At 36.6% G+C, this 25,632-nt stretch overlaps 2 protein-coding genes across 2 annotated transcripts; both read left to right on the top strand.

Annotated features, from left to right (window-relative positions):
- The first annotated feature begins 7,258 nt into the window (after positions 1 to 7,258).
- Positions 7,259 to 10,843, top strand: Spink7 (serine peptidase inhibitor Kazal type 7). The gene is made up of 3 exons (XM_076855938.1): positions 7,259 to 7,319; positions 8,807 to 8,957; positions 10,798 to 10,843. The coding sequence occupies exons 1-3, from the start codon at positions 7,259 to 7,261 to the stop codon at positions 10,841 to 10,843; spliced, it is 258 nt and encodes an 85-aa protein (XP_076712053.1).
- Positions 10,844 to 19,845: 9,002 nt separating this feature from the next.
- Positions 19,846 to 24,724, top strand: LOC143400405 (serine protease inhibitor Kazal-type 9-like). Its single transcript, XM_076857641.1, has 4 exons — positions 19,846 to 19,900; positions 20,972 to 21,000; positions 23,167 to 23,294; positions 24,679 to 24,724. The coding sequence occupies exons 1-4, from the start codon at positions 19,846 to 19,848 to the stop codon at positions 24,722 to 24,724; spliced, it is 258 nt and encodes an 85-aa protein (XP_076713756.1).
- The last annotated feature ends 908 nt before the right edge of the window (positions 24,725 to 25,632 follow it).

The following is a 25,632-nucleotide window of genomic DNA, read 5'->3' as shown; positions in this document are numbered from 1 at the left end:
TGTAGTCTGATTTCCTGTCTCGTCATACAACCTCCGTATTTCTCACATGTTCTCCCACCATGATGCCGTCTGCTATGAGGTGATATAGCTAGTTGTGTTCTCACCAGAACGAGCATTTGGGCTTTCAGCTTCCAAAACTGTGATCTAAGTAACACCCATTTTCCTTATAATTGCCCAGCCTCAGGTAATTTGTTGTAATAATAGAAAACAAATTAATAGAGAGAGTAAAGGCAGTATCCACCCCTCATCCAGTTTCCCTTTTTGTGGTTTTAAGTTATTCAGTTATTCAGAGTACAATAATATTAAATGAAAAATGTATGAAATAAACAATTTGTATGTTTTAAGTTGCAAACTATTCTAAGTAGAATGATAAAATCTCTCACTGATCTGCTCCAGCTCAACTAGGACATGAATCATCCCTTTATCCAGAATATCCATTCTGTATACACTACCCTCCCATTAGTCACTTATTAGGTTGTTATTAATCACTCCAGGTTATCTGATGGGCTATCTGAGTATTGCAGTGCTTGTATTCAAGTAACCCTTACACAAGAGCCTGGTGCAACATCACAATGTCTAGATCATTCACTTCATCTCATCTCATCATATCAGCATTATATCATCTCACATCATCACAAGAAAAAGAGTGAGTAGTGTATAATAAGATACTTAAAGAAAGAGCAAGAGAGAAATTGCCTTTGCATAATTTTTATTTCAGTATATTGTCATAACTATTCTATTTTATTACCAGATACCAAATTTTTTAATGTACCTAATTTATAAAAAAAAATCATAGATATGGACGTACAGGGGAAAAAAAAAGTTTATTTAGGGTTTGGTACTCTTCGTTGTTTCAAGCATACGGTAGGGTTTTCAGAAATCATGCCCAGCAGATAAGTGGCTCTACAATAGAAAAAATAAATAAAGGTAAAATTCAAGAATCACACTTCCCCCATTCTTACATTCTGATCTTAATTTTTTTGTCATTGCTAATGGGATGAGGCAAAATAGTGCAGTAGGAAGAAATGAATTTGTGTAAGTATTGGTAGGGTGAAAGGTGGGCCTGACTAAAATAAGCAATCACTATGGGCAGGAGATACTGATGGAAAAAGTAGGGAATCGAAAAAGATGGCTATAGATATGTGGATTTATCCCTGTGTCCTCCATTCTATTCTATTGGTCTTCATGTTCTGACACCAATTCCACACTGTTTTTGTTACTACAGCTCTGTAGTATAGCTTGAGATCAGGTATTGTGATGGTTTCAGCCTCATTTTAATTACTCAGATTGTTTTGCCTAGTTAGGTCCTTTTATTCTTCCAAATAAAATTTCTGACTGTTTTTTTCCAGTTTTGTGAAGAATATCTTTGGCATTTGAATGGGGATGGCACTGAATTTGTACATCACTTGTGGTAATATGGCCATTTTGAAAATATTCATTCTTCCTATCCCAGAATATTGGAGGTATTTCCATCTTCTCAGGTGTTCTTCAACTTCTTCAGTGTTTTATAGTTTTTATTATAGAGATCATTTACCTTCTTGTTTAGATTTATTCCCGGGTTTTAATTTGATGCCGACCCACTTATTAATTAGGTGTAGTATGCTTTAAGATCAAGCATACCTGCACCTAATTAATAAGTGGGACGCCATCAAATTAGAAAGCTGCTGCATGGCAAAGGAAACAGAGAATGTGAAGAGAGGGGCTACAGAATGGGAGAAAACCTTGGCCAGCTACCCCCTGTCAGGCAGTTAATAACCAGACTATATAAAGGACTCGAAAAGTTTAATAGCACAATAACAAATAGCCCAGTCAATAAAGGAGCAATGGGTTGGGGCTGGGGCACAGTGGTAGAGTGCTCCTCTAGCATGTATGAGGCACTGGGTTCGATTCTCAGTACTGCACATAAATAAATAAAATAAAGGTTCACTGACAACTAAAAAAAATTAAAAAGGAGGGGGGTGGGCAAATGGACTAAACAGATAATTTTCAAAAGAAAAATATATAAATGGCCCAAAAATATATGATAAAAATGTTTCAACACCCCCATCAGTGAAGGAAATTGCAAATCAAAACTATACTGAGATTTCATCTCACTGAAGGCAGAATGGCATTTTTCAAGAACACACATAATAATATATGCTGGAAAGGATGTGGGGAAAAGGTACACTCCTATATTAGTGGGACTGCAAATTAGTAGAATCACTCTGGAGAGCAATGTGGACAGTCCTCAAAAGACGATGAATAAAATTACTATTTTATTCAAGCTATTTCACTCCTTGGCATTTTCCCAAAAGAAAAAAAATCAGTATACTCTAGTGATACCTGCATACCAATGTTTATAGCAGCACGATTCATTAGAGCTACGTTAAGATACCAAGATGGGCGCCCATCAACAGAAAAATGGATAAAGAAAATGTGATATAGATACACAATGAAGTTCTACTCAGCCATAGAGAAGAATGCAATTAAGGCATTTGCAGGTAAATGGATGGAACTGGAAAACATCATGCTAAGTGAACTCAAAAAGTCAAGGGTCAAAAGTGGAAGCTAGAGAGAAATAAGATATTAAGTGGGGAGGATGGAGTACCATGAAAATAGAAAGGACCACAGAGGTGTAGAGGGAGGGGACTGAGGAAGGGGCACAGGAAACGGGAGGAGCTACTGAGTGAAACTGACCAAACTATGCTATGGACAAACATGACTATGCCACAGTGAATTCCACTTTTATGAATGTCTATAGAGCACCAATTAAAAAGCAAAATAAAAATAAAAGGAAGAACAGTAAGAGTAGAGGAAGAGCAGGGAAGAGAGAAAAGGTGGAGTACTAGGGGTTGAAATGGAACAAGTCATATTACATAAAAGTATGAGTATATCAAAATAAACCCAATATTATGAATAGCTATAATGTACTAATAAAAATACTGAAAAAACATTAGTTGTCCTTCCTGACTGCTCCGGTTCTGCCAGTTTTACTCCTATTATTTCATAATCAATGTGTCTCCAAATCTACTTCTTAGATTCAGATTTAAAGGGAATACATCAAAATGACTAAAAAGTACTGGCCCTTCAGCTTAAACTAGCTACTTCTCTAAGTTCCTGATTCCTCAGCTGAATAACAAGGGGAATTACCATATTTGTTTCTTAAGATTGCTTTAAGTGTTAAATGAGATAGAGCACATAGCAGGCATAGCACAGTTCTAGCACATAGTAAATACTCAATATGGTTGTTTTCCTGATGATATTCCATTCCTACAGCCACTGTTCTGTCCCTGGATTACTACCTTAGCTATGGTTCTGGGTTCTCTCTGTCCCTTCAGCTTACTGACCCAGGAATTCCTGGTCAGGCTCTACTTCAATTTAACTCCCTCATGTTTCTCTATCCCTTTAAGGAACCATCCTGCTCCCTACTGTGACCCCCAAACTATTGGAAAAGAAATCTCCAGTACTCCCAAACTCTTATCTTATTTCACTTTTATGTTTTTCAGCCCTCTCCAGGATGAACCTGTCTCTGTGATAGATCCTCTTACAAAGCTCAAGTTTATGCCCCCACCTCTGCAGGAATATAAGAAGGAATAGACAAGCTACCCGCAGCCTGAAATGGACTCATTTTATCTTCACAGAGACATTCCTCATCTCCAAAAGACCTTCCATGGCTTAGTGTCCAACATGAAAATTTACTCTCCCTATAAATAGCTGCCAAACCCCAAAGCAACACTACTCCTAACCCCTTGACCTCACTCATATTTTCTCATCCTTTTAAATTTAGAGAACTTCATCTCCACCCAAACTTCATGTGCCTTATCTTTGAATACATCTGGAGGATCATTAACTCAGCCTCACCCCTGAGAAATTAACTCAGTCACTTTGCCCTTTAGCCACAACCTGTAAATAATCCTTCATGCTTTCCACACCTACTAGGTTTACATTTTGCCTAAACCTTGACCTCTAAACACAAAAAGGTTTATAATTTGCATAGTCCATCAGAACCTTTCAGAATACTTGACTCTCTTCCAAAGCTTGCTACTTCCTAACACAGTCTTTATGGTCCCCTCAAATTTCTGACATACTCATTTCCTAGGCATAAAATCACTGTTCTTCAATTATCATTTAGTGTCATAATGAACTTTGGGAAAAATATAGAGCGTGGTACTAAGAGTGCTAAATTTGTCTAGTGGCTATCAATTTTATATCCACTGTTAACTGTCTGATATATTCCCATCAATGACTGTGCCATGCCTTCTCCCTCTTTCTCAAGCTACCAAGCCATCTCAATTTTTCCACTGCAGAAAGAAACCCCAGCACTCAATTACCCAAGTCTGCCCTACAATGGGTCCCCCTTGTCCCTCTTTCTCTACCTATTAAAATATCAGAAACCATATTCATCTGTACACTTGTCTTCTGTCTGTGTCAGTGGGAACAGTGCTTCATCTGTGCTCTTAATATTGTTCCCTACCCCTCAACAGCTTCTAGTTAGCCATCCTCCCTCAAGCATTTTACATTTCTTTTTTTTTTTTGCCTTTGATTTTAAGACATATGCAGTCTACCCAAGACCTTGTTGAAGTCTCTGCTTCTTTTCCATTCCTCTTTTTTTTACAACCAATATATCAATCTTCTAAAAACATAACTTACAACCCTACCTTCACACATACTCCTGATCACCCCTCAATCCATTCCTATACCTCTTTGCTAAGAATACATTTTCAGAGTGCATAAATACACTTCAACTTAAAACATAATAGTTTTTTCTCATTATTCATTATCTTCATACTTTCATAGTAAACAATAAAACTGACAATTGCCTTTCCTTATTAGAACCTTTGCTTCATTTTTTTTTCCATGGCTGAACTCCATAGTCTCCTCCACTAATTGGTGTCATGATCTTGGGAAGATGACTTAAATCCTCTGAGCCTTAACTTACTCACTGGTAAAATTAGGGTAATAAAAATTCTTTCTTCAAAGAGTTCATGTTCCATACCATCAGCTACCTATATGCAGATCTAATTATGAGCTTGACACCCTGATACATACACGTTCATCACACATTCACATCCCTAATAGATTGTTATATATTAAGCCATGCACTGGATAGCAACGTATTAGTCAACAACACACCACATATATGAACGTGGTTCCATAAGATTACAATGGAGCTGAAAATTCCCCATCACCTAGAAATGGTATGGCCATAATAATGTCAGAGTGAAAGAATTAGGAACATTTGTGGTGAGCTGTTATAATAATAAATAGCTCTACTGTACCACCACTTTATAAAAGTATAGGACATACAATTATATGCAGCACATAGTACTCATTAACAATAATAAGTAGTAATGGTACTGGTGTATGTATTTACTATCCTATACACTTTTATCATTATTTTACCATATGATCCTACTTATATAAAAAAGATAACTGTAAAATAATAAGCTTTGGGATGCCTGCTGCAATCTCAAGGATCTCTTGCTTACTGTGGCTCTTAATTGCATCATTTTCTCTTGTGCTTGATTAATTTTATGTTTTGTTCAGAAGGCCCTGGGAGCAATAGTATGTGTACTATAAATAGCCTAAGTGTGTAGTAGGCTGTCATGTAGGTTTATGTAATTTCACTCTATAATATTTACACATTAACTAAATTGCCTAATGACCCATGTTTCTTAACACATCCCCCATTGTTAAGTAATACATGATTCTATGTGTGTGTGAGCGTGCGTGTGTGTGTGTGTGTGTGTGTGTGTGTGTCTATGAAGATTTACTTAACACACAAAAACACCCTGGGTGATAAATATCTGTTTTAGAGGTGAGGAAATTAAACTATCTAGAGGTAACCTATATATTCAAAGGCACACAATCACATTTTTCAGAGGAAGATTGCAAATGAGAGTCACTGGACTCAATGCGTATGTTCTTAACCACAAGATAATATTTCTTCCACAAGATAAAAGAGTTCAAACTTTAGTAGGTCCTTATGTGTCATTTATTATTTACATAATATGTTTTGTTAATGCTGTGTTTCAGAATGTACTAAATAAATCTGCTAAGCAATGGACTGATAGAACAGTCTATTGCCTTCCCCCAGGTTTTCATACACATATCCCTGAGCTCCATAGATAAAGAGAAGTTCTTTGGGCGATTGTGCCTGGCCAATGCAAGCAATTCATAGAATTGACTCTGGGCTGTTCATTGATAAAATCAATAATCATGATACCATAATCAAATGCACTGTGCTATAGGACAGACTTTCACATAATAGGTTCCAATTACATAACTGTGTTGTGGCTAACAACAGACCTCACTGGACAGACGATGAAACTTAGACTGTGGTGTGATCTCTGGGCTGTTTGCCAGCTGCTTCCAGACCTCCCCCTTCTGGCCTTCAGGAGACAAGTAACCTCTGTGGTTGGGAAAGGCCAGTCAGTGACAGAGGGGAAATGGTAGTGGTGTTGCTTCTGAGCTGGGATGCATACCTCACTGCATGTTCTCAGGATTATGAAGGCATGTTCTCAGGATTATGTCTTTGCTTCACCTTATAGCAATATTCCAAGCAGTGGCTCCTCAGTCCACGTGGCAGCCAAAGGGAAGGCAACACAGCATATCAGCACCCTACCATATGTGGGAACCCATTTATATTGTTATAAGTCATGAAATCTCAGGGCTGTGTTACCACAGTCTAAGCAAGCTTTTCTGACTGATATGGTCTCATGGCTTATAAATGACTAGAAGAGTCAAAAGTAATATGGCAATGCCCCTCTTCCAGCCTCATAAATGCTAAAGCCCCTGTTCCTTTCATCAGGTCCCATTTTCTTTATATATGCATTGCTTCAAAAGGTTTTTTTAAAATATATTTCCCAGGAGCCAAAATATAAACACAGGTACAGCCTGAGTAGTCTGGGCTTGATATTTTCCATTAGTAAAATAAAGAAAGCTTGAATTTTTCACTTATTTCATAATAAGTGAAATAGTTAAACACTTCTATGTGAACTTTAGAATTCTAAGTAACATTCAGAAGTATACCTCTCACCTTAAATAACTAACTTATTGGTCAAATAGGAAGTAACAATTAAGTGACAAGGACTGCAACATCGCCTGGGTGTGACCTGCTTTGAGATCCTTTCAAGTGCCAACACTGAGTCTGGATGACCTCACAGGGAAGGTGGAGAATCCAAGGCTGGCCATATAAACACGATCCTTTTCCTAGGGCATGGCCCATTCAGTGGTGTGATTGTCTCTGGACAGCCTCTGTGACATAGCCACTGGCACCATGAAGATCACTGGGGGTCTCCTTCTGCTCTGCACAGTGACCTATTTCTGCAGCAGCTCAGGTGAGTTAAAGTGGAATAGTGTTCCACACAGCCATTAGCAGATTTCCCAAATAATCCCTCCTGGGATGTGAGTGTCTGAGAGAAATGTCTAGTTGGGTAGATTTAAAGTGTGCTGATTTGTAAGAAAAAAAAAAATCTCTGGCTTAAGCGAGACTCTTGTGTTTCAACTGGAGCTTGAAGGAGTTGGATCTAATGTTTTCCTTTTCAAAGATTCTTATTTGCATCCATGGATTTAAAAAAAAACACTAATTTTTCCTAAGTCTTCCATTTTATAAGGACAACGGAAGTTGTCTGTGTTATTAGATACTATTATTAGTGCAAAGATGCAAGAAAACTCAAGTGTCTTCCCAAATCAATACAGGGGCATCAAAATAAAACACATATCCGGAGATCAAGAATAAAAAATTAGACTTTTTATAAGGTAAAAATGTGCCTGATTAAAATAAGGCATTCCATCACATTCCTTTATGGCTATTGGGAGGGAGAGGATAGCAAAGACGGAGCCTTGTCACAAGCAGCACTGCAATACTTCTTACTGTTATTGACATTGAATCACAATAAAAAGCACTACAAGCTCCAGAAGACAGCCCTTCATTAATAAAGAAAGGATATTTAGATAATTCTCTTGCCTAACCTTTTGGCCATTCAACTTCCTCAGCAAAGAACTGAGATTTTACATATAGTTGAGGAGTGTGCTGAGTCTCACTGCCAAAGGAATGAGAACAAAACTTAACACTAGTTAATGAGATTTCAAAGCTTTGTTCTGTTCTTAACATTTCCATCTGTATCTGTCTTTCAGAAGTTGCCAGTCAACCTTTAAAAACAGTGAGTATGTTAAATTAATACTTTGATTTCTACTTCTGTTGACTGTCAGTCAATGAATACTTGTGAAACATAGATGCATGATTAATTCAACATGTTTAGGGTAGCGTAAATGGGGAGGCAAACACGGACAACAACACAGTGCTCACAGAAGGTAGTTGAAGAAATATGACATAAATATATTCGACCATATCTGAAAATTTTTATTAACTCCAGAAATAAAGAAAAGAGTTGACTTCCAGCCAAGAGACTGGTAACATTTTCATGGAAGGAAAAACATGTGAGAGGCAGAACAGAAGCACCTCAATTAATTGTCCAGACTCTGAATTTCAATCCCAATCTTATCACTTACCAGCAGTAATAGCTCTTTCTAAGTTTTCCTTTCCCCTTCCAGAAATAGAGGAAACAGCAGAATTTTCCCTATTCAATTGTTCTAAATATTAAACAAAGAATATTCATGTAAAATTTAAGTGCCTGGCACAGGAAATGCTCATCAGTTGCTGAGTATAGTATTAAAAACAGAAATGTTGCTAGTAGAATAGATTTTATCAAATTGGTGATATTATTACTTATAAAAGTAACCTCAGCAACACCAGAAGATCTAAGCTGAAACTTCTGGTTCTTGTAGCCAGGGTCACGCTGCTTGAGGTCTGAGTAAAGAGCAGGGCATTCTGTTCTGTCTAACCAGGAGGTGGATTGCAGCATTTACAAGAAATACCCAGTGGTGGCCATCCCCTGCCCCATCACAAACATGCCAGTTTGTGGTTCTGACTACATCACATATGGAAATAAATGTCACTTGTGTATCGAGACCTTGTAAGTATCATATGGGAAGAAAAAGTTCTGGGACCAGGGTTCTCAACTACAATCCATTCTCTCTCCAGGAGCCTGCTTAGCTCTCTATAAACTATACTTATCTCCACCCAGAGTAGCTGATAGGGTCAGAAAACTGGCTGTTGCTCAGTCAGACCAGGGTTGGGCCTGCTTTCTGTCAACTGGGACTGCTCCCATCCAATTACTGAATCTCCAATTCCTATCTGTCAGTTATGGGAACCTAATGAAACCATGAGTTCTCAGACTGCCGTCCTTGAACCCAGAGATCCTACAAAGGCAAGTCAGAAGTTACCACAAGCATTAAGTGGGCAATTTGGGGTGGTCTTTAACCTCAAGCTCAGTTTTAAGTAGTGGGGTGCCACACAACTTCTTGTTTGATGACAGTGTCCAGAACCCACAAGAAAAAGTAATTGAAAACTGCTTTCCCACATGGCTTCCAAGATGCACATAACAACCTTAATGCCGCTTGTTTCTTAGACTACCGTGGTTTGGGTTGCTTTATCCTCCCTTTCCTAGAGGCTCTAAGTATCTGTATCCTTACTGGGGGGTAGGGAACCAAAATGATTGTTTTTCTTTTATCTAAAATATGGGATGCCAGCTGTCAGTACTTAGACCAGAATCCCGAGGATATGTTTTGTTTAGGTATTTTGTTTGGCAAGCCCAATGTTTTTGAAGAAATGTAACTAGGCAGATGTCACTTTTTTGATGCAAGACATGAAAATTAGCACTTCCTCTCTTACGCTAAGTTCACTTGGTATCATTTTTAACTCTTCTTTAAGCTACTAGATTTGGGCGACTTGTTTTAGATCTTAAGTTTTTCATCTCTGTAATTATCTCAGCAAGTTAGAATATCAAGTTGGGACTGATTCCAGAAGAACATATCTACAGATTTATTTCTATTTAGGAAGTTTTATTTCACAAAAGGAAAGATTTTCTAACATAGACACACTGGGCCCTTGGCCAGGTAATGAGCTGCATTCAAGGGACACTCAAAGGACAGAGCGGAAGTCCTCCTTAATGCAGATCCAGTTCCATCAAAGGCCTTGCTAACCAGAGAAAGCTGAAGGACCAGCCCCTCAACTTCCACTGTCAGAGTCCTCCTCTTTGCTGTGTCAAGACATGGTGATCAGCCAGGCTCTGTGATCTGCACAGACAGCAGACAGAATGGAATTATCCCTTGTCTCGGGGAATTTTGATCCTGTCTTTGGCAGAAATGGCCTGTGGCAAAAGCATGACTTCAGTTGGAACTCAGCTTTCTCATTTGTAAAATAAGGTTCTATCTCATAATAGCTATGATTGTATTTTAGTCAGCTTTTTTGCCATTGTGACCAAAAGACCTGGCAAGAACAATTTTAGAGGAGGAAGCTTATTTGGAGTCTCACGGTTTCAGAGGTCTCAGTTCATGGATGGCCAATTCTACTCCTTGGGGCCCGAGATGAGATAGAACATCATGGTGGAAACGTGTGATGAAGGAATGCAGGCCAGGGCATGATGATCGCGAAGCAGAGAGACTTCACTCACCAGATACAGAATATATACCTCAAGGCACACCTTGGAATGCCCACCTCCTCCAGCCACACCCTGTCTGCCTGCAGTTACCATTCAGTTAATCCTTATCAGGGAATTAATTCACCAGTTGGGTTAAGGCTCTCATAATCCAATCATTTCACCTCTAGACAAGTTCGTGTTGTCTCACACATGAGCTTTTGGAGGACACCTCACATCTAAATCATTACAGGTTGTTTTTATCTCTTCTATAAGATGTTATAATATAAGATTTCCTCTTATATTAATGAATCTTATTGATCATGTCTTCCCACAGGAAAAGTAATGGAAAAGTCCAATTTCTTCACGAAGGACACTGCTGACTTCTGTATAGACATGGACAAAGAGCAGTGATGTCCTCATGGTTCAGTGTCCCTGGGCTCTCACTGACTTCCTTCAGTCTGTGCTGATGTTCTGGGTCAGGTGGAGCCAGATTCGGAGCCACCTTAACTGAAAAGAGAAAGTTGTGCTCTTCCTTATGAACTCATGTCTTATGGACAGACTGGCTTCTTTTTACACCTCAATAAAGGAGCCTCCACAGAAAGTTTATCTTGGCTTCTGTTCATCTGTGCTTCTAAGATCAGATTTATTATCTCCTGAATAGGATACTTGTTATTCAGGAGAAAATTTTGTAAAAAAAATTAAAAAAAAGAAAGAAAATCCCAAATGGTTTCCAAGAAACGTATGTGTGTGTGTGCGTATACACACATGCACGCACACACACACAGTACTTACACACACATAGACACAAATGCCAGTGAACACTTCTCCCTCTCCTGAACTCTATTTATTGAGAACTAGTCTCTGGAACATATTGGTTCTTTATATTGGCCTCTTTTCCAGCGTTCCCTCAAAGGGAACATTTTCATTCCAAGAAGTTATTCCTAGAAAGAAGGTTTTCCTGCCCATTTTTTTTTCTAGATGCCCACCATGATTTCTCATGGCCCAGCTCTACTAGAACACATATGGGAAAGCTCCTACTCTGAGGAAGCATGTTCACCCTGAGTACTGACTGCTGGGATGCTGCACTCTTTAGAGTAGAAAACCATATTAAAGAGGCCATCAACCCCCAGAGCCAGTGAGACCATCACACAAAGTTTACCATTCTGTCCAATTTGCACACTTTCACATATTTGAAAATGAATACTTGCTTACCTCACCACGCAACTAAACATTCAGGGTCCCTCCAGGTGAATTTGGGTTGGCACGAAATAATCACACAAAGACAGAGAAAATACCTTTTTCTCAGGGTTCAGTAATGGCTGTCAACCTTAGGAGTCCATTGGAAAGAGTGAGCCACCTGAATTCTTTATTATAGAGGGGGACACAGAAGGAAGTTCCATGGAGTGTTCTTTCCAAATAAGGCAAAGGGTCAGGTTTCAGGGGGTTGGGTCTAACTCTAGCTTTGTGACTGGCTTGTGGGCAGTAGATTGATTGACATCTTGGCAAGTCATGCCCATCTCAGGTGCCATATGGTAACACTGGCAGAGAGGAAAGTATACAAGTTTGTTGCAAGGCCCAGAGAACACACAACACCAGGCCAGTTCTCCCATAAGCTCAAATGCTCATAGTTCACATACAGCCCATGACTGGCCTGCAACATTTGCTCTTCCTTAAAATTTATCTTTTCCATGATAAAATTCTCACTTAATTCAACGCTTCTCAAGAGGTTATATTTGTCAATCATAAATCAGCTCTTCATCTGAATCTATTAGAATCAGGCATTGTACATTTTTAAACATATTTAAGACTAATTTTTTTTTAGTTATTGTTGAACACAATACCTTTATTTATTTATTTTTGTGTAGTGCTGAGGATGGAACCTAGTGCCTTACATATTCGGGGCAAGTGCATTACCACTGAACTACAAACCCAGCCTCAGGCATTGTCCTTTTTAAAGTTTGTTGGTATGTTACCCCAAAATTGACTAATCACCCAATTTTTGTCTGATGAATGCAGAGAAATCAAAACTATTACCTCCCTACCAATCCTTTCCTTCTATTAATGCAGCCTAACATACAAAGGACTATAATTATAATATAGAAACACTATTAAGCAGAAATATAATGTGTTTACAAGTGCTAGGTTTGCTGCATAAGAATAATGAGAAACTTGTTAAAATAAAGATGCCTGGACTCCACCCCATTTATTATAATTTAGCGAAGTGGAGAAGCCTAAACAATCTTAATGTTTAGTTGGTGTACATTGGGCATTAGAAAACTCAAGAGATAGTTATATAACCCCCTCAATATAACAGGGTCCCCATGAAAAGAAAAATCATGAGGTTACTAGGAAAGTGAAACCTGATCTGGAGAAGCAAAATCCAATGTGGCAGAACAGGAATCCTTCTTGGCAAGAAAGAACTGAAGCTGGCTTTCACTTCTCCTCCTAATTGGACCATAATAACACCCCCACACAGTAGCCACTGTGAGGTTGCATTCATTTAAATATGACCTTTGGTAGAAGAGTTTAAACAGAACATCTGCTCAACACCATGCCCACTCTAAAGAAGTAACCTTTTCACAAGAATGACACGTCTTGTCTGAGTCTCCTCACTTTGGCATTTGGCTTTCCTCTGGTAAGAAAGTCTCTCCTCATCTCTGAGCATTCCCTGTCTGGAAATTTAGAAACATACTTTGGAGGAAAAAAAGGTGAGTGCTAAATCACCCAACCAAATTTCATAATAAGAAACGAAAAATAGTTCTTCACATTTACTATATATATATTTTTTAAATTCAATATAGCTTTCTTTTATCCTCCTCGTCATTGTCTATATAAAGTATTTTAAAAGAGCAACTTTGGGTCTTTATCTGTTTCATTCAGTTTTCTTTTTTTCTAGATCTTCTTGGTAGTTCCTAGCATGAGTTTGACTCCATTTATTATCTATCAAGTTTTAAAAGTTATTTTGAATTTACTGCATCCATTTAAGTTTTTAAATTTTCTTTTCAAACATAACTTTATCATTCATAAAATAATTCCATGAGGATTTTCTAATACCTTATTTTAGTTAATAAATCAGGATTTATGATAGGAACAACCAAAAATAGGAGTGATTCAAATTAGTCCCACTGACATGTGATATTGATGACCAAAGACCACCAGCAGCTGTTTAAAATCAATGGCGTTTACACATAATTCTTAGTATGGCACATGTGTGTTCAATTCCTTTTCCTCCATTTTCCCAGGAAAAGTCAAAATTAATCTTCAGCACATAGAAAGCTGCTAACTTAGACAAACACGAGTGTAAAGAAGATTTCTGTTAAATTTTTACCTTTTCCAGCTTCAGGCCTATATGGAAAAAATGATTTAGTTTAGTTTTGCTCATGTGTTTGTGTGACCATCAACTTTTGCACCTCAATAGCTTTATTTTATCCTTATCATCATTGTCTTCATCTTAAGGTTCCATCAGTTGGCTCAGAAAGCACAGGAAACCTGGTACAGAAAACAAGTACTTCCCCCAGCCTGAACATTTCCCAGGGTGTGTATGACTTTGGGCAGGTCATGTCATATCTTCAAGAATCTCCTTACTTAAAAATTAAGAGAATAATAATTCCTTATCTGAATTTGCCATTTAATGGTCATGAAGATTTATGCTTTGTTTTTTTTTAAGTAATTTTCTAATTTAGCCCTTATATTTAAGTTTTTGATCCATTTTGGGTTAATTTTTGCATATGGTTTCTTTCATTGTTGTCCACTAGTCCCAGCACCAAGTTTTGAAAAACCTGTTCTCTAAAGAATTATAATGGCACTCTTGTTAAAAATCAGTGCATCATATATTCAAAATATGCAAAGAACACAAGCTGCTCAATAACATGAAAACAAACAGTTCTATTAAAACATGAGCAAATGACCTGAACAGACTTTCTTGAAAGAAGGTGCTAAATGGTATACAGGAAAAAAAATTCAACATCTTTAATAATCAGGGAAATGTAATTTAAAGCCACAATGAGATATCACTACACATCTGTTAAATTGGCTGGATAAAAAAGAATAAAGCAGGCTGGTGATATAGCTCAGTAGTTGAACCTTGCCTATCATACATGAGTAAATGAGGCCCATAAATGTATACAATTATTACTTTTCAGTTAAAAATAAAATAAGACTTTAAAAACCCAATTCACCATAAATGTAACAGCTTATTTTTGACTCTCATTTCTATTACATTAATCTATATGATATTATCATACCACACTGTGCTGACTACTATCACTCTGTAGTAAATTTTAAAATTAGGAAGCATGAGTTCTTCAACTTCCTTTTTTTCAAGATTATTTTAGCAGTTTTGCACAATTCATATTTTCACAAGAAATTTTAGGAAGACTTTGTTCATCTTTCCAAGCAAGATGGATAAGATTTTGGTGGGGGTTGTCCTGAATCTGTAAGTCAATTTGGAGAATACTGCTATCTTAATAATATTAAGTCTTGTAACATTAGATTATTTTGCTATAAAGGCATTGGAACAGATAGCAAAATAGTATGAGATCCTGAGATGAGGAGTATATGTGAAGCTCTTGGTTTACTCTTATAATAATAAATTCAGAATAAAAAACTAAAAGTTTAAAAATTGGGTCTTCCTGCTTCTCTTGAAAAGCAGGTGTTGTAATAGGATTAACCTGTTCCAATGAAGGAGACCAGTTTTCAAGAGAAAAATCAAGGTACTAAGTGACTTTAAAATATCAATTCTGTGTGAACTAGGGAAGGATAGGCAACGCAGGCTGTGTTCTTAGGTAAAATTTCAAATAAACCATAGAGTTCTTCCCACTTGCTAATTACCTAACATAACAGCATACTACAGGGACACAGCCACACCAATGTTTATAGCAGCACAATTTACAATAGCTTAACTGTGGAACCAACCTAGATGCCCTTCAATAGATGAATGGATAAAAAATGTGCCACATATACACAATGGAATATTACTCAGCAATAAAAGAGAATAAAATCATGGCATTTTCAGGTAAATGGATGGAGTTAGAGAAGATAATGCTAAGTGAAGTTGGCCAATCTCAAATAATCAAATGCCTGACATAAAGAGGCCGATTCATAGTGGGATAGGGAGAGGGAGAATGGGAGGAATAGATGAACTCTGGATAGGGCAGAGGGGTTGGAGGGGAAGGGAGGGGGCATGGGGTTAGAAATAATGGTGGAACGTGATGATCATTATTATCCAAAGTATATGTATGAAGACACGAATTTGTGTGAATATACTTTGTATACAACCAGAGATATGAAAAATTGTGCTCTATATGTGTAACAAGAATTGTAATGCATTCTGCTGTCATATAAAAATAAACAAAAATAAAAAAGAGTTGGTAGTAAAAAAACCCCATAAGTTTCACATATTTTTTATAACATTAAAAGGATAATAGAAATTAAACAAAAAAAGACAAGAAAAAATTTGAGGACTCTTTTGGAAAAAGAATCACAATTTCATGTATCAGTTCAAATTTTCATTTTGTTTTTCAGTATAAACTCAGGGTTCCCTGAAAGGTCTTGCTTATACCATGAGACAAGACTGCATTATGATGAAAATATTTCAAGTGATTCTGTGTCAAGGATTTTCCAGTTTCCATATTTTGCAGTGGTTCTTTTCCCATAGATGAACACTTAACCCTTGAAGACTCTGGGATGAGTTTTCACCAGAGAAGAGGCTTAAGTAACAGTCAGCCCAATCCTCAGATACTCATCATAGAGTCGCTTTTATGTTACTCCTCCTCTGACAGGTATCTAAATATTGAAATTCAGCTTCTTGAACTTCAATTCACATAACTTTCTTATTCTCTGGCTTTGAGCATCCCCTGTTAAAGCCCTCGACCTCTATGGGAATTGCTGTGTCTGGACCATCCTCTCTCCCTTCTATACTAACATTTAAAAGAGTTGTGTGTCTAGGGCTCTAGTCCACCCAACATCCCTCAAGTAGAACTTCCCTCACTGAATATCTGTTTCTAGAGTATAAAGTGAGACTCTGTTAAGTCATGATGGACCTAGATGTTTTCTATTTATCTGGCATTTTTAGGTAACTATGACTTTAAGAAAATTGGTCCTGCCTAATAGTTTACCCCTCTCAGGAGAAGGATGAACTGGAGTTTTTGAGATCACTTACTCTGAATTCCAATAGAAAGTAATATAATCGGAAACCTTGAAGATATGATTTAACCACTCTGAACCTCATTTCACCTCTCTAAGAAGGAAATAGTAATGCCTACATGTTCTAGAATCTTAACTAGATGAGTTTCCATGACAGATGAGGAGGAGAACATTGAGAAGATAACAATTGGAAGGGTGGCACACAGCAGTGTTAAATAAAAGGGGTTAAGGTAAGTAGGCTTTTTGAAAGCTTCCTTGGGAACAGGTTATCATGTTAAACAGACTTTCTATTCTAAAATCTGTAATTCCTCAAGAAATGTAATGAGCTGACCTAAAACTGTACTAAATTTTTTTTCGTACAATTTATTGGGCTCACTACACATGAGGACTGACAGGAAAACTCCCCAGAAAACCACATGACTTGTGTATTGCCATCTGCTTTCTGAGTTGATTCCTGAAAAGATCAACAATAAGCCAAGATCACCTTCTCTTGCGATCAAGAAATGACACACACTTCAAGTTAGAAATGAAATGTCAGTGTTCACCTATACCAATGTTTCACCTCACGGGGAAGCTTGTAAGATAATAAAGTTATTGGCTTTTTTTTTTTTTAAATCCAGAGAGGTTTTGAAGAGGATTCCCATACTAAAGAAAAAGTAGTAATACTATCTTATTTTGTCTCTGAATGATGAAATTTTATCACAGCATAATTCTAGAATTGGGGAACTTTTTATCTAGATCAGTGATTTTCAAATTATTCCAAGTATCCTAGAGGATCTTACGAACATTACTCAGTGATCACGATGGGAAAATGGGGACTAGACCCCCGGCCACTACATTCCCTCGTTCCCACTTCAACTAACAGAACTTCTCTGTCTTCTGTTTAATATATCATATTTCTATGTAATGTTTCCAACTTCTCTGCTTGCTCTTGTGACCTTGAATAACTGCTTAATCTCTCCATGCTTTGTTTTATTCATTTTTAAAGTCCTGGCAGTAATAATATTTTGTCTCATAAACTTGTTTTAAAATTTAAACGAGTAAATACCCATAGAGCAGTTACAATAGTATCTGACACATAGTACCTGCACAGTAAGTGTTCTTATTATTATTACAATTGTTATAAAATATTTATTTTTCTGTGAAAATATGGATGGAGTCCACATCACAATGGATACAGGAATCACTTGTTCAGAGGTTCTGACAGGTATTCACCCAGACTCATGGGACACTTCAAATGACAAGTTCTTATTACTTCATTGTCATTGTCAAACATCTCTGATCATCACAAAGTTCCTTTATCTATCACACCAAGATCTTTTATTCCAATCAGGCCATAAACATACAGAACTTGTTTATCTTAAAATAGTCTCCAAGTGATTTCTGAGTCTGTTCTCCACATCACACATGCCATCTTTGCCTTTATCATCATGATCATTGTCACAAAAAGCTCTTGTGTGTTCATAACTTGTCACGAGCTAGATATGAGTACTTTACATTTATGACCTCATTTAAAATGCACAGTGAGGTTGTGGTGGAGGTACCATTAACTTTATCCTGAAAGTTTATTTACATTATTCTGACATTTGTGAAGACAACAAAGAAGATTTATGTAAGACTTATTACAATGAGAGTATTGTAATAGAGAGGAGAGATTAAGCTAAACTCCAAGTACAAGGACAAGTGAGGATTTATAGCCAAGGAGAAGGGATTGGATCTGTGAATGGAAAATTACTTCAAAGAAAATATCAAGGTAGGGAGATTTTTGTTAAACTGACCTAACAGGATTCTTGCTAAGGCAGAATGTCCTATATCAAAGATGGAGAATGAGGAACTTGATCAAGTATCAAACATGATCACATATCAATGGTGCTGGGATAATTTAATGGGATTTTTTGTTTGGGGGTAGGCCAAAAACAGGATTGTGTCCAAGGTCAAAGCCTAGTCAAGAAAAGGGTTCAGAGGATGCTGACTAAAGTTTGGTGGAGGAGAGTCCTTATGACTACATGAGGGAAACTACAAATTTCTCATTGCTCATGGCATGCCCAAGGTGTAATACTGTCTCTAACACAGAATAAATGTTCACTAATATTTAATTAAAGATAAAATGAAGAAAAAGAAAGTAGATATATAGCAGATAAATAACTTGCACATAATCATATAGATATAGTGGAGCTAACAATAAATTCAGTGTACAACACTCTCAGTTTTATGTCAGGAACATTATGATGCTTTGTCTCAGACCATCCCACCACCAGTTCCATCTACCTTTATCCTTTTAAAGGGACACAAGTATAAATTTCATTCTCTCAGCCCCCAAAAGGCATTCCTTCCATTAGTGATATAGACAGCCCTTCCATCTCTAACAAAAATTAAGAGCTAATTTCAAGATATTCTTTTTTTCTTGATTTTATTCTATTTTTCTTTTTATTGATTCTTTTAGTTATCCATAACATTAGGATTTGTTTGACATAAATTATAAAAGCATGGAATATAATTTGCTTTGATTCAGTCTCTAGTACTTATCTCTTTCCTCCCCTCCTTTCTCTTCCTGTTCCCCTCCCTCTACTATACTGATCTTTTTGCTATTTACTTAGTTTTTTTTCCTTATAGAGTCACTCTATTTAAAAATTTACATAATATCAGTGTTCTTATAGCATTTTTTAAAAAAAGTTTCAAATACAGCGTGGCTTAAGAAAAGCATAAATTTTTTGGTCTATCAGAATGTACCATATTAAACAGAAAATGTCACTAAACATGCATGTGCTTGTGGCTCAGGGCAAGGTTACCATCTTATTCTTGATCCATATCAATTTCAGTGAACTTTTTGAACTTCCTTGACACTTCACTTCCCTATCTGTAAACCAAAACAAGCAATGATAGTGGCTACCTGATAACTTTGTTATGAAAATCAAACTATAAAAGTGAAAGTATTCATAAAATCTTAGGCTTTCTGGCTCATAAAGAGAAAACAACAGCAATATATAAGAATAGCACCAGTTTTACTAGGTTCTATTAGCTATTGAAATGGTGTTGTTATTACCTGTCTTTCAGAAAAAAAAGAATTCCCGTGCCTAGCAGACCTATTGACATCACTTCAGGATTCTGTCACTGGAAATTGCTATTTCACAATTGAGGTGGGAGCTCTTGACAATATAAAAGTATCTAAGTAGCTGGGAAGATACTAGAAGGTCATTTCTTTTACCTGTATCTGACAGCCCTCCGCCACTTCAGCACTATGAGAACAACATCCTTTATCCTACTCCTGGTTGTGGCACTTGCAACCATATTCAGTGAGTATCTCTCATAACACTACCCTTGCCCTGAGAAAACAGCTCCTTCATCTCTGCCTGCATAATATTAGAATGTGCTTATCACAAAGGTCATAAGGAAACTTTCTGAAACATTACTTTTTTTGTCTCTACCAATGAATCACTAAATCACATCATCTCTGAGGTTGAACAATGTCAATGGTCAGCTAAGACCAAATTCTAATCCATACTAACACTTTGTGTAACTTCTTAGGTTATCATCCAGATTCTATTTGACTTCATAGCACCATTTATGGAGGTGTCTTCTTTTCATAGAACATTATAATCTGTTGTTTGGCTACATGAGCAATTCTTCTTCGATTCTACTTCTATTATTGAGTTAAAAACTGTCTCCCTGCCAGGCATGGTATCTCACACCTGTAATCCCAGCAGCTTGGGAAGTGAGGCAGGAGGATCATGAGTTTAAAGCCAGCCTCAGCAATTTATCGAGGCCCTAAGTAACTCAGTGAGACCCTGTCTCTAAATAAAATATATGTGGCTCAGTGGTTAAGTTTCCCTGAATTCACTCCCCAGTAACCTCCCCCAAAAAACTGTCTCCCTAGAATTTTTAACTATGAGTTTAGTTTCTGCTACCTACCTATGCCTACTATATAAAAGCAGATGTTCCTTTCATATTAGTGGGGTTTTTTTGTTTTGTTTTTTGGTGGTGCTGGGGATCAATCCCAGGGCTTTGTGCATGCTAGATAAGCACTCTACCAACTGAGTTATTTCCCCAAACCCCAATGTTCCCTTCATATAAGGAATTTTTTTTCAGTATTTACTGAGTTTTTATTATAAAAAGAAAAAGAATAAGACAAACTTCTCATTTATCATAGCACCTTTATTATTTTTTTAACATTTCAATCATATTCCAAAAGCAGGGAAGAAAAAAAGCTGTGTTAGAAGCTTCGACCTTTGATATTAAGTGGATACAGAGTTCTGAAGAAAAGTTACACTGTCTTATAAAACTGAGACATAAATCAAATATCATTTCTCTAGTAAGATTAGGTTATTCCAGAGTTTAACTTAATATTGTCTTTGTTTTACTTCCAGATATAGACTGTGCCACAGAGGAGTACCAGGTCAGTTAATCTACCTTGATATAAAAACCCTAATTTTAAAGAATTTTAAAGACCAGTATTAGTAAGGAAATGTTTGATATTATATATTAACTATATTTCTGTTTGAAGATTTAATTTTTGAGTATAAAAATTGGTTTTACTTCTAACATTATAGAATGATCTCCCCAAAATGAAGGTCATAGAACAAATTGATGAGACATTAGTATCAAAGTTAAAGTCTTGAGTTTCAATTCTACCTCTTTTTCATGTGGCCCTAGGAAGTTACTGTGAGATTGTTCTAAGACTTAAACCTACAGAATTTGAAAATGGCCTCTAAGAGAATAAAAACTGTTATTTCACTGTTCTTCATGGTTTATTTACATAATGATTATTGCTGGGGAAAAAAACTGGGTATAGTAGTAAAAATTTAAAACCAATACTCAGGCATTTTGAATACTCATTTTAACTCTGTTGATCATTAATTATGTGACCCTGTGGCCAGGACAATTTCTTTTATGTCTGTGAATCTTTTATTTTATCTATTAAAAAATAATAAGGTTAAGATATAAGCCTAGTCCTACAGGCCCAAATTCAAGCCATCCTTCACCATCTAATAGTTGTGAAAATGAAAAGGGTTAATGAAGGTTAAGCACTTGGTAGTCACTGTCTGAATTATATCACACAAACCCCAATTCTGGGCTTTGAGCAATCAAGGGGGAAGTAAAGCCAGGCCGGCATGGACTTATCAGGGGTACCACTATCTCCTGCTGCACTAGCCCCTGAGGTCTTCCTGCCTTTGTGTCAGGCTTATTGATCCTCGCATCAACAACACTCAACTCATTCCCTAAATGTAGGAGGTACATGGAGGATAGCAAATGATGAATGAAAAAATTTATGAGTGGAGCTTATCTGGAGGCAAAGGTGAATTCAGGTTTGAGTTTGAGCACTTTCCAGTTATACCATCAGAGATAAACAATTAGTACAATACTGCTTCTGGAATTCTAGAATTGAATGAGCTGACGATGCAGAATATGTTTTCCAGAACTGGAGTTTGTGCAGCTCAGGAAGTAAAGACAAAGGATAAAAACAACAGCCATTATTTTTTCAGTGTTTTCCATGCCATGTAGTTCTAAGCACTGTACACATATCTTCTCCAATATTTATTTTGTCTTTCAACCTCACAATGCAGTTATTACTACTTTCATTTTGCAGGTAAACAAACTAAAGATTGGAGAGGTGAAGTAACTGCCCCAGGGTCATATAGTAGAATTTTAATTCCATATTTGATTGTATTGTTCACATTCTTCGGTATGCTCAAAGATAACAAATCCAGAAAATTCTTTCTCAGAAATTTTCTACCTACTCCCATAGGTAGATCACTGCTTTGACTTTGCTCCCAGAGTTTAGAACAGTTATTCCTAACTCTAATTTAAAATACATTTGTCTGTCTGTGTGCTGGTGAAGTGTATAGCAAGTGTACAAGAGAATAACCAATAACTAATGTTAAAAGTTACCAATGATGTACACTAGTTCTTAAAAGTAAAATGATTATTCTTACAACATTCCTATTGAACTTTATGAGTGAAAAAGATAAGTGTCAGGGTAATTCATACAGAACACTTCTGGATAATCCCTTGAGAATGGGTACATTTGTGGATATGCTATGTGTGTTGAGAACTGATGAATCAACCTCTGTAGTGAGAAAATTCTATTTTGAAATAAATTATGATTTTGTAACCAACTATATAAAGATGTCTATTACTCATGATCTTTTTCTTGTTTTTGTTGGTACTAGAGATTGAACCCAGGGGCTTAACCACTGAGCCACATCCTCAGCCTTTTTTATTTATTTATTTTTTATTTTGAAACAGGGTCTCACTAAGTTGCTTAAGGCCTTATTAAGTTGCTAAGGCTGGTCTTGAACTTGTGATCCTCCTATTTCAGGCCCCCAAATTGCTGAGATTATAGGCATGCGCCACCATGCCTGGCTGCTTATGATTTTTCTATCCAAAATAAAATATCTTTATACATGGTATATCTAAAATGAATTAGATAAGGACCAACAATTTTACTAATAAACAAATGCATGGACTTACTTGGACTTGCTCTGGACTTGCTTGGCAAATACTAAATCCTTGGAAATAAATATGTGATTGAAATAATTGAACTTTTAATGTTTGTTTTTAGGTTAATTGCACTCCTTATAGAAACCTACCACCAGAAGAACTAAGATTTTGTCCTCTAGTCTATGAACCAATTTGTGGATCTGATGGCAAAACCTATTCCAATGAATGTATCTTTTGTTTTAAAGTTAAGTAAGTACTGAAATATTATATTTTTTATATTTGAGTTAAAGTTATATGCTAAGTACCACAATTAGAGAAATAGTTCAGGGCATACGAACTATGGGAATCATATCATATTGACTGTGGAAAATCAGAACCCTGTGACTCAGAGGATTTGAAAGTCCCTGATGTCGTATCCCCATGTATTTTGATGTACACTCATTCTTAAAAGTAAAATAATTATTCTTACAACATTCCTATTGGACTTTATGAGTGAAAAAGACAAGTATCATGGTAATTCATACAGAACACTTCTGGGTGATCCCTTGAGAATGGGTAAATTTGTGGAATTAAGCTTCAGAATCAGAGAAGCCTAGAATCTCCAAATTGGAAAGAAACTTGAGATCATCTAGTTCAACTTTCACCTTGTAATATATTATGTAGAGACTCTGTACAAAGACGTCACAAAGAAATCCCATAGTCCATGCTTATTTCAAGAGGCAAGGAATGCCCGCCCCCCTCCCCCAGCATATCAATCCACATCTGTTAAAATGAGCCATATTAATTTTCAACTTCAGTAACTAGGTTTGGAAATGCAAAAACTCCCCTAATGATTGTACAAATGGGACCATATCTGAAAAAACCTGTAGATTTGTTCTGTTTTACAGTATGATATTTCAATGAAATGTATATTTTAGATATAGTGAAAAATATATTTTAAAATGAAATAGGCAAAAGCATCTCAAAGGTTAAAAAATAACCTTTGAGTAGCATCAGATCAAAAAACATGAAATGCTGAGTGATATCCAAGAGATTACAGCATAGTGCTCTGCTGTAATCTCAGAGACTCAGGATGCTGAGATAGGAGGATCCAAGTTTGAGGTCATCCTCAACAACTTAGAGAATAAGTCTCAAAATAAAAAATAAAAAGGTCTGGGGATACAGCTCAGTGGCAAAGTGTCCCTGAGTCCAATCCCTGGTACCCATTCTCTCCCCCCAAAAAAAGAGTCTAGAAAAATATTGGTTCTTATAAATATTTTCAAAATATATACGACAAAATATATATGAAATGAAACCAAGTGTCTAAAATTCATGACATACTGTCCTGGTTCTTTTTTAATGAAAAGTTATAATGCATCCTGAAAAAAAGCCTTCTAAATGAATGTTTCCTTTAAATTAAAAAAAGTCAATTAAAATATTTTCAAGGATATAAACTAATTGTGATGTCTTTTGAGTATCATCTTTATGTAATCAGCACCAGTTTTGAAAATACTGCTAAAATACAGTCATTCCTTTTAAAAACATCAGTAAGTTGGAGACTTTTCCACTTTGGGTTTTTACTGGTGAACTTTCAATGCTAATGAAATGCTAATGAGCTCAGCATTTCTTATTTCTTGCTTTTCTCTTTCTACAGGGAAACTGATGAAATACTTAAATTTATACATTTTGGAAAATGTTGAATCCATCTTCTGATTCCAAAATACCTTTTAATGCATTTTCTTACTAAGAGATACATTTCATTTCCCAAGAAATCCATCACACCTTGTCTAATCTTATCACCATATGTTGATTTCTTTGTAGAATAAAATAGGCCTAAATGAAATAAACATGTATCTGACTCTTCTGTGGGGAGTGAAGTGGAATCTTCTAGATTAGCTTTAATTTTAGGACATGTCTAGTAGACTATCTTAGGACCACATTTGCAAGGAAGAGAAAAAAAGCTCATTAAGACTAGCAATAAGAGCTGGGCTGGCGTGGGGCTGGGGCGGGGGCGGGGGAGGGGGGGCGGGTAGGGGCTCATGTCTGTAATCCCAGCAGTTCAGGAAACTCAGGCAGGAGGATCACAAGTTCAAAGCCAGTCTCAGCAAAATCGAGGTGCTAAGCAACTCAGTGAGATCCTGTCTCTAAATAAAATACAAAATAGGGCTGGATGTATCCCAGTGGTCGAGTGCCCCTGAGTTCAATTCCTGGTACCAAAAAAAAAAAAAAGTAATAGAAACTAAAAAATCAAAAACCCCAAAGCCAATATACCCTTCTTACTCAGACTAAGAAGAAAAACAACAACAACAACAAAAAAAAACCTGTGCGTTTCTTAGTTATTGCATATTCCAGAAATGTGAACAGATGAAGGAGGTGACTTCAGGCACAAGAATTAAAAAACTGCTAGGATGGTGAAGGAGAGGGTCATCATTACACAAAATACATGTATGAAGATGTGAATTTGGTGTCAACATACCTTATATACATACAGAAATATGATAAATGGTGGTATAAAGGTGTATTAAGAGTTGTATGCAAAAAAATGAGAGCTCATGTATAATGGCATAATTTGGTGTGAACATACTTTATATACAGAGTTACAAAAAAA

This window comes from Callospermophilus lateralis, chromosome 5, assembly GCF_048772815.1.
Source record: "Callospermophilus lateralis isolate mCalLat2 chromosome 5, mCalLat2.hap1, whole genome shotgun sequence".
NCBI classification, from domain to species: Eukaryota; Metazoa; Chordata; class Mammalia; order Rodentia; family Sciuridae; genus Callospermophilus; species Callospermophilus lateralis.
The sequence above is the reverse complement of the archived record's forward strand: the minus strand, read 5'-3'. Positions and strand labels throughout refer to the sequence as shown.